Consider the following 9,672-nt stretch of genomic DNA (forward strand, 5'->3'; position numbering starts at 1 on the left):
AATATATTGCATCAAATGTTCAATCCAGTTTTATCCCCCAACTTATCAAGCCAATTAAAGAATAAGAATAAAGTTCAACCACTAAAGGTTTAAACAAAAATCTCAAATGCATAATCTACATGTGTTGGAGGAGTTTCAGCAGTCATCTTTTGCATCACTTTGAAACTGAGGTTCAAAGATCATGGACACGAGAACTATTACAGACACAAAGCTAGAATCACACTACAATGAAGCGTGGTATCATGGTGTGTTGGTCTAGCACATTGCTCGCAATCCTAGTAGTACAATGTAGAGGGAATCTTATAATGGGAGTGATATTGCTGGATGATTAATTGAGATCAAAACAATATCATGGGTAACATATCGTACCTCGGAAATATCATTATATGTCAAGGATTGTTTTATTGCTTTCAGGATCTTTAGTTCCCTTTCTCTGTTACCTTCCATCAGAGCTGCCTCTAGGAGAGCTTTGGTCTCTAGGTCAAGTTCACTAATGAACTTAAACTGAAGAAGGTCAAACAAGAGGCTCTGCTGCAGATGGGTTAAGTAGAGCTGCACATGTTACATGACTCAGCCTAAGATCGCGATTAAGTAGGCTGCGCATGTTAAGTAGGCCAAACAAGAAAAACAAATATTTTTTCAATATACATTAATTTATATTCGCATATCAAACAGAGGTGAAAGAAGACAAAATTGGTGTGATTAAGATTAGAAAAACTAGTATAAAATTTGGGAAGCTTCCACTACACAAAAAAGTAATGTCTAGTTTAGAATTAAAAAAAACAACAGATAAAACGATGATTCTGTTTATGAATTGCAATTAATTAGCAAACAGCATGAAAAAGATGTTATAGAGGATGACTGGTAGACTATAATTATCATAAATCAACCAATAATCTTTTCCTTAACATAAAATTGATCACATCACAGTAAGGCTACATCTCTACAGAAACAAATTGTGGGCATCTATAGTGGTACAAGTTTCATCATAACATTCCTTCGTCTTCACATTTTCAAAATGTTTATACAAAAAACTTGATCATCACTCATCAGGAACAAGAAAACAAAAAGTCACAGCTTGGAATTCTATAAAGAAGTCAAATTACAGGTTCGTTCAAACTTGTATTGATCTTAAAGAATCAAGAAAGGAATCATTTTTGTTATTGCCACTATTATTTCTTTTTCATAAAGAGCGAGCATAATTCCACAACCGCAACTCTTGCAAAGAAAACCAAGATATAGAAGAAGCAAAAGAAACCGTCCAGAGAGGAACCAAAATCATCGCACCTTGACGTCGGTGGGCTGGGAGAAGATGAACAGGAAGTAACCTATAACCAAGCCGAAGGCGAACCCCACTCCAAACCCAAAGAAACCCAGCACTGTGCCGAAAAACTCAATCGCCACTATCTAATCCACCACCTAGCCAAACAAAATCAACAAAGGCAGATAGAAGAGAAGAAAAGTGCAGATGTGTGATGATGCGCCCGACCTCGTGGCCATGGCTGAGGAGCCCTGCCACACCTCGCCGCACCCAGATCGAGCCAGAGAGGGGAGGGGCAAGGCATCTTCCCAGATTTGAATTTCCATTATACTATTCCATCTTCCTTTTTTTTTCTCTTTTTCTAAATATGTGCATGTTAAATTCGAAACATAATGAGAAAGGATGCATAACTGAAAATGTGAAGGTTCAAACGTTCGAACTTGTTACAATTTTATTTAATAAAATCTGCTTCGGGGAATGCATACCTAGATGCAGGAGCATGACCAAATTTCTCAGAGGAAGAGTGCAAGGCATTTCCCATCTGCATTTCAAAAGGTCAAGTCAGATTGTTCAAAGCCCAAAATGAAATATCAGACTTACTGCTAAACTTACCTAACCGAAGTTATTGGATACTAACTGCCAGAAGGTACATTTCACCAAGTCTGTTTCTCCTTGGTTTGCCCAAGTATCCAAAGTTACATTCTTCCAACATATTTTCAAGAAACAATCCAGCTATGCCCAGTGGGCTTTCTCATCCCTGATTTCTCCCATGCAATCTTTAGCTCTGCAGCATCGTTCCATCTCTCAGCTGCAGCATATAAGTTCCTGAGAATCATATTACGACCGGAACTCCCAAAGTGTAGTCTAGCCAATTCTTTCCTCACATTATCCACAACTTGTGCATCTTCATGGACCTTGCAAGACCCCAAAAGTGCACCCCATACTGATGCATCAGCCTCAAAAGGCATCCTCCTGATGAACTCAACTGCCTCCTTCAAGAAACCAGCCCTGGCCAAAATATCAACTACGCACCCATAGTGCTCCATCAATGGAACCACTCCAAATCTGGAATACATTGCCTTGAACCACTCTAAACCGATTTCTACTAACTTTTGTCTAGAGCAAGCAGATAAAACTGCAACAAATGTGATGTGATTGGGATGCATGTCTGCAGCTCTGAATTCTTCAAACAAGATCAGGGCTTCAATCGCCTTACCATTGCAAGCAAGAGCCGAGATCATTGCATTCCAAGTGCAGACTTCCTTCTCCAATGTCGCTTTAAATATGCTCGTGCAATAAGACAAAAGGCCATGCTTGTTGTACATGTCGATCAATGCAGTCCCTAGGAATGCTGTCAAAGGGGCTTCATTCCGGATGATGTAACCATGAATCTCCCGGCCATTCAATTGAGCATCGAGACCATCCAAATTGGCGAACACAGAGAGGGAGCTGACCAACATAGCTTCATTCGGTGTCAAAGGAACATCCTTCTGCATAATCCATCGTCTGAAGAGGGAAATTGCTGAATGAAACTCATAATTCTTGGCGTAACCATTGATGAGGCTTGCCCACGTAATAATGTCTCTATCGACCATTCTATCGAACACCCTAAGAGCAGAAGCAAGGTTGCCGTGGAGGCATAGCGCATGGAGGATCGAGTTGCAGGAGGCCAAGTCCGGATAGGATAATTCATCGAACGTCTTTCGTGCAGAATCGAGATCATGAGCACGTGCGTAAAAGTCGACTATGGAGCAGTTAATGAATCCGTCGAGGGTGAGACCGCGGCGGAAGGCCTGAGAGTGGAGGGTTGGGACGGAGTAGGTACAGCAGTAGGTGGCGGCGACGACTTTTATAAGTGAAGGAAACGTGTGGTGATTGGGAGGGACGCCGTGGGAGAGCATTTGGGAGAAGAGAATGAGACATGCATGGGGGAGGCCTCGGTAAGCCCGTATCAGGATGTTGTAGACGAAGGTGGTGGGGGTGCGCCCGGGAATGGGAATGTCGTCGGGGTGGGAGGATGGGGAAGGGAGGAGGTAGCCTGTGGTGATGAGAGCGGCGTGGATTTGCAATAGCAGCGACGGAGGCTGGCAGCGGTTGCGCAAGTATCCAAGTAGTAACTTGAGATCTGGTATGCGGTGGCGGCGCCGAACACCCATCATGCGTGAATACTTCTTCCTCTACTCGCTGTTTATTATCATAATAAATAAACAAAACAGATAATTGCCAAAACCAAATAATTGTCAAAACAAATATTAGATTTAAAAAAAAAAACCTAGCTAGCAACCTGCATTAGTTATTGAAAGTATTGAACTAAATTACACTAAAGAATCATTGGTAAAATATTATATATAGTTTAGAACTAGAATTCAAACCATTGCGCAATTTTTAATTAAATTTTAATAATATGCCTGAAAGGTTCTTATACATTAGATTTTAACTCATGTGATATGCAGACCCCTCTATATATTAAAATAATTTGATGGAAGTTGGCATTTGAAAATACTATTAGTTAAAATTTCAAAATATGAAAATTTTTAGAAGTTTTTAAGATATATATGCATATAGGTGCCATTTCTATATTTGCTCTTAATTATCTCATTAAAAAATATTTAAATACAAAATCAAATACTTCTATCATTTTTTAAATTCACCTAAACAATCAACATTAAAGATTAAACCAATTCAAATGCTCTTCATGCTGAATTAATTATTATTTCTAATATTTATTGTTTTTTCCAATATTTATTATCAATAATTTATGCAAATTATTTATTTCAATATGTTGAAACCAAATTGCTATTTGATTTTAACATTTAAATAGATGTTCAATCTGGTGGGTATATATTTTCCATGCATCTGTCTAAATTTTTTTTATGTTAAAGTTGCACTTTATTTATTTATTTTTATCTCACCCTTGTTGACTCCCCTGCTTTATCTTTCTTTTATTGTTGTTTTTTTTTGTTTAGCAATTGCCAAAGAGATTGTCACATTGCCATTGTTGGAACCATGCCATACCAAGGGCCACGAAGGAGAACATTTAGGATAGAAGTATTACTATACAATTTTATTTAGAGTAAAATATAATTATTAACTAAAGAATCCAAGAGACACTTCTTTTGATTTGCTTATATAGTGCAAGGAAAAATATTTGTTGTTTTGGCTATAGCACAATTTTGATTAAAACACTAATGGTTTGTGATGCTTTAATACGACAAAGTATCGGATTGTTGTTATTTTCATTCTTAAGGTATTATTTATGCATTCTTGGCACATAAAGCTTAATGGAGGCATACAAATTATGTAACCAATCCTGAATAGTTGAGACACATACAGTTTACTGAAGATGATGATGAACCAATTTAGGATTTGCCATTTCCAAGCGTATTAAAACTTTTTAAAGATCATGAGTTGTTTAGCATGTAGATGATATCTATTCCTTGATAGTTTGTCTGGGAGCTTAACCAAATGTTGGGGTTATATGTTTATGAAAATCATGATATTTTGATTCATTAAAAGCATTATGATTGCTTGATAATAATTTATTAGTACAGTTTAGTGTGAATAACATCATCATATTAGGGACCAATTTTAAAACTCAGTCACTAATAATATAGTAGAAAATTAAAAATAAAACAAAATTTTCATGTTCGATCGTTATCTAATAACAACCCATCATTATCAAATAACTTGGTTCAATTGTTAATTAAAATTTGATTCGGTCATTAATTCAGTAACAAATTCCCATGTTTCTGGGAAGCCAACCCTTTAAATTATGTCATCAAAATTTTGAGCCAAAGTAAATTCATAAAGAATTTTCACAAAACAATTTAAGAGACTTTCTTTTTCATATTTCTAATTACTTTCTTAATCCATTATATCCATTCACTTTTTAAATTCACAGTCAACTTCTCTTTTCCAACTGCCATATATATACACATAATCCTTTGAGACTTATAATGTGTTGTAATTAACAGTCTAATAAATTAATTAATCTAACAAACCAAACGCATCCCAAGTAAATCACTCTTTTACTTTAGTTTGTTAAAGAGTTAACAAAATTCTTAAATTTAGCAAATAACTCATAACAAAATGCCTTTACACTCAATAGAAAAGACCGTTGATGGAAACACAAGAAAACACAAATTTATAAGTTTTTCTTGTCTTCTTCTTTTTAGAAGATCTTTTTGCATCATTTTCCCCCCTTAATTGTTCTTCTAATTCAATAGCTCTTAAGCATCAAGATGGACCCTGAAATGGGACGTATTTTACTCATTCTATTTGGAATACTAGGTAATTAATTAAATGCTAATCATCCACTTAATCTTGGTTTTCAATCTTTTCTTTATTTCTTTTATCATGGATTTTTTTTAAATGCTCCCTATTATTAGGGGCAATCTCTTTCTTGATTTATCTTTCCCCAATGTAAGTACACACAATTTTCTTAACTAATTAATTAATTAGTTAATTATAATAATTATATAAGTTAATCACTAATTAATGATTGCAGACCTACTTTTATCAAAATCTACTGCACCAAATCAGCATGAGGAGTCCAGTCGTTGCCTTGAAAAGAAGGAAAGGCATTTATAAATACATAGAAGAATACCTAAAAAAACTTACAAAAATATTTCTTCCAGAGTATTTGGATCCTCTACATGAGGAACCTGTAAAAAAAACCGAACTGTTAAAAAATAAAAAATAAAAAAATAAAAATCAGTATCGCAACAAAATAGCGCGGCTGGGCCGCGCAGGGGCAACGGCTATCGCGCAGCCTGGCCGCGCAGGGGCAGCGGCCCATCGCACACCGGGACGTGCAGAGGCCGCACCCCATAGGGCTACGGAGACCAGGCCGCCAGATCTCTCCGGCTGGACCAGGCTGTGGACGGCAGATCCAGTGGTCCGCCGGATCTGAGCACGCCGGAGCTGTGCAGGCCACAGATCCGGCGGCTGGGCCGTCGGATCTTCCCGGTTGGACCAGGCTGAGCGCCGGATCTGCCCTCTAGCACACACCGGAGTGAAAGATCTGGCCTCTAGGTCATAGATCCGGCGGATCTACAACCACCGGAGAGAGAGAAAGAGAAATACCCTTCGCACCCAGCCTTCCTTCGCACCCGAGCCGCCGGATCTACTACCACCGGAGAGAGAAAGAGAGAGAGAGAGAGAGAGAAATACCCTTCGCACACGGCAACAATACCCTAGCACCCGGCCTGCCTTCGCACAAGGCTACCCTAAATATACGATTATTCGCGTTAGTCGCAGAATTGTAGCAACATTGCAACGTATACATTTAGCAACGAAGGGAGTTGCATTAATGGTAGCGATAGTTTTTGAACATACCTCTTGAAGATAGGCTACTGCACAAGAATATCTTCTCCATGACACTCAACATTTGTGTCTGCTTTGGTAACATGGGATTTTATATCATCAAGCTGTTCAGTGAGTCTTTCTAACATCTGCATCAGTTCTCTTCCTTTATCAACATTCCCATGCCTCATTTCCTTCATGTCATTTTTGAGTTTCTGCATCTGCATTTTGAGCTGCTCCACATCAATTTGAGTCTTTGAGATGTAGAAGATTCATCCTCGGAGTTACCAGAAGTACCCTGACACTCCATCCCAAATGATTTCTTTTCATGTTTCCCATGTAGGACGAGTTTCCTTGAGCTAATCCTCGTGGAGATTGTTAGCTTTGATCTTCCATTGGGTTTCTAATGAAACTCCAGGAAACTTTGCTTGTTTATGTTGTAATCGGAATACAACGGAATATATATATTAAAATTAGATTTGTCCTTTAAATCATGGATCTTGCTACATATAGTTTTAAAATAAAATAATATAAAAATATACCTCGAGTCCTCGATAGATATTAAAATCGTCAATTTGGATTGGACCCGTCGGATTGGCCCGCCCTGCCAAATAATTTAAGTGGGTTGGGTTGAAACTTTATCAACCCAAGCCCGCCGTGGGCCGACCCGCCTAGGCTCACAACCCGCGTGGGTCGGCCCGCAACGGGTTGAGTTGGCTCGCGGGTTGAGAAACACATGTAAACTAAGGTTTATGTTATTTTATTATCTTTCTTTATTATAATTTTGAAATAAAAATAGTACTTTTCATCCAACATAAATATTTGTTTGTGTCCATTTATATTTAAAATACATATTTGTGGATACATTTAATTGATGAAACTTTTCCGAAGTAAAGCGTTGAAAATATGAAGTATTTTTAATTTTTTAAAAAATAAATTAATGGGCCCGCGGGTTTGCCCGCCAAACCCGCAACCCACCTTGGATTGGGTTGGGTTGGAAATTTCTCAACCCGCCATGTTGACGGGTCGGCCCGCCCCACCCCGCCAAATGATTGACCCGCCACGGACCGACCCGCCCCGCTACGGATTGGTCCATCTGACAACTCTAATAGATATGAATAATATCACAAACAAAAAAAAGTTCCACGTGTGGCTCCTCTAGCGGCATCTACGCGCACTAAATCATGAACTTGATACGATCCGTTATGTGCTAACTGTTTGTGCAATTTGCACTAACAATATAATTCAGGTTTTGATAAATAACAAGTGGGTTAAGTTAGGTGTTGTCGTAGTCTAACATTGTTATCGAGTGTGCAGTGTTGACTAACCCCAATTAGGATGTTCGATTCTTGATTGGTTGAAGACCCAATGTGTGATTCCGGCAAGTTAAGACGTTCGATTCTCGACAGGTTGAAGTCTATATGTGGGATTCTGGTAAGGGTCGGGATGTGCGATTCCCGATTAGAAAAAATCGAATGTGCGATTTCGATAGGTAAAGATATTTGATTCCCGAAATCTGGATGTGTGATTCTGGAAGGTAACTCTATACCTGGTAAGTAGAAGTAAGTCATTAGAGGAGAGTAACTAAGTGAGGGCGTGTCCCCATTCGAAGGGACATTAGGAGTCAGTCCAATTTAGGTCCATTTCGAAAATCTAAATTGAGACTTTGACTAGATCTTGATCTCGAGGAGATAAGATCTAATTTATACTTATTATTATTATTATGCTAACATTATCTTGCAAATTATTGAACTAATACTTTTTGTAGGGCAAAAGAATCACAAAAGCTCTGGTGAATAGTGCCCGAGGCACATTTCATGATATGGAAAACGCCTTAGCATTGTTCATAGAAAACACCTTTAGTGTCATGGAAAACGCCTTCCGTAGGACAAAATTCAAACTTCATCACAGATAAGGAGCGAATGGTTCGGATTCAAATTTCTCATATTAGAGGCGCCTTCAAGACTATGAAAGATATTTTCTGATGTGGTACATATTACATGTCACGTGACATTTCAAATTATTAATTGTTGAAAACTTATATTAATTCAACAGAAGAGATATATAATGGGTCTTAAGTTGTATTTTTCTAAGGATAGCTAATAATATGTGCTTGATTTAGATTCAAAATTCTTTTTAGGTTTTCTATTTAGAAATGTGAGTTTTGTTTTCAATTTTTTTGCTAAATGAATAATGAAATGCAATCACAATAAGTAAATTCCATTGAACGAATCTGACCTAAAATAGAAATTAAATCCCAGCTGTAAACTAAAATACTTATCTTGAAGAAAATTAATCTTAAGTAAATAAAAGAACAACTAGACCCGAAAAACAAGTTAACTACACTCAATGACTACACTAAGAAAAAATTCAACTCCGTAAATCAAATTGAAAACAGTGGATTGTAACAACTACAATGTGAAATCCAATTCTTTCATTAATGAAGTAAATGTAGAAATTAACTTACGAATATCGACTATTTAACAATTAACACTAACTTAAGCTACTCTTATCCAAATTAAGCTAATTGACTTTTAAGGAACCAACATGCAAAATTATTGAAATGTAATTCTAAACACGACTAAAGAATTAAGATTTCAGGAATAGAATTTGATTTAACAAATTGAAGAACTAAATTGCAAAAGTTAAACTAACTAAAACAGATCAAGAGCTTAATTGTAGAATTGAAATGTTTAACAATTAAATTGCCAAAAATCTAAAATGAAGATCCAAACAGACTTCCTAATTACAACTACTTGAAATTGCAGAATGCAAATGAGATCAGGATTGCAAGGAGAAGAAAGTAAAACTAAGCATTTGATCTAGCAAATAAGTTCCAAATCTAAGTAAAGTAACATTCCTCAAACTCAGATCAATGAATTAATCCCTTCTCTCCCTGTCACACAAAGATGCTCTTGGAAAACACCCTTCAAGCAATATCGAAAAAGAAAATCCGAACTCCCAACTAGTACAGATAATTCTCACAGCTCTTGGGAACCGTCCTTCAAACTCGAATCAACTAAAACTCTCGACGCTTGAAGAACAGAAGGGTGAAATCCGGAATCGCTTGTTCTGATCGATTGATCTAATCGATTCAGAAGTCACGG

At 37.3% G+C, this 9,672-nt stretch overlaps 1 protein-coding gene across 6 annotated transcripts; it reads right to left on the bottom strand.

Moving 5' to 3' along the window:
• Nucleotides 1–1,746: 1,746 nt before the first annotated feature.
• On the bottom strand, nucleotides 1,747–7,034 carry LOC122048034 (putative pentatricopeptide repeat-containing protein At1g10330). Of its 6 annotated transcripts, none has more exons than XM_042609642.1 (5): nucleotides 6,599–7,034; nucleotides 6,434–6,484; nucleotides 5,882–5,925; nucleotides 1,874–3,445; nucleotides 1,747–1,802 (listed from the first exon to the last, which is right to left on the bottom strand). In XM_042609642.1, the coding sequence occupies exon 4, from the start codon at nucleotides 3,418–3,420 to the stop codon at nucleotides 1,978–1,980; it is 1,443 nt and encodes a 480-aa protein (XP_042465576.1). In that variant the 5' UTR covers nucleotides 3,421–3,445; nucleotides 5,882–5,925; nucleotides 6,434–6,484; nucleotides 6,599–7,034; the 3' UTR covers nucleotides 1,747–1,802; nucleotides 1,874–1,977. The 6 variants fall into 6 exon arrangements, with proteins under 6 accessions (XP_042465576.1, XP_042465575.1, XP_042465574.1 ...); XM_042609641.1 differs by having other exon boundaries at nucleotides 6,347–6,484; XM_042609640.1 differs by having other exon boundaries at nucleotides 6,434–6,489.
• Between the last annotated feature and the right edge of the window lie 2,638 nt (nucleotides 7,035–9,672).

This window comes from Zingiber officinale, chromosome 2B (assembly GCF_018446385.1).
Source record: "Zingiber officinale cultivar Zhangliang chromosome 2B, Zo_v1.1, whole genome shotgun sequence".
In the NCBI taxonomy this organism is placed as follows: Eukaryota; Viridiplantae; Streptophyta; class Magnoliopsida; order Zingiberales; family Zingiberaceae; genus Zingiber; species Zingiber officinale.

What these genes read in the sequence shown, in the direction of transcription:
- LOC122048034 (XM_042609642.1), bottom strand. Translation starts at nt 3,420, where the DNA reads ATGATGGGTGTTCGGCGCCGCCACCGCATACCAGATCTCAAGTTACTA.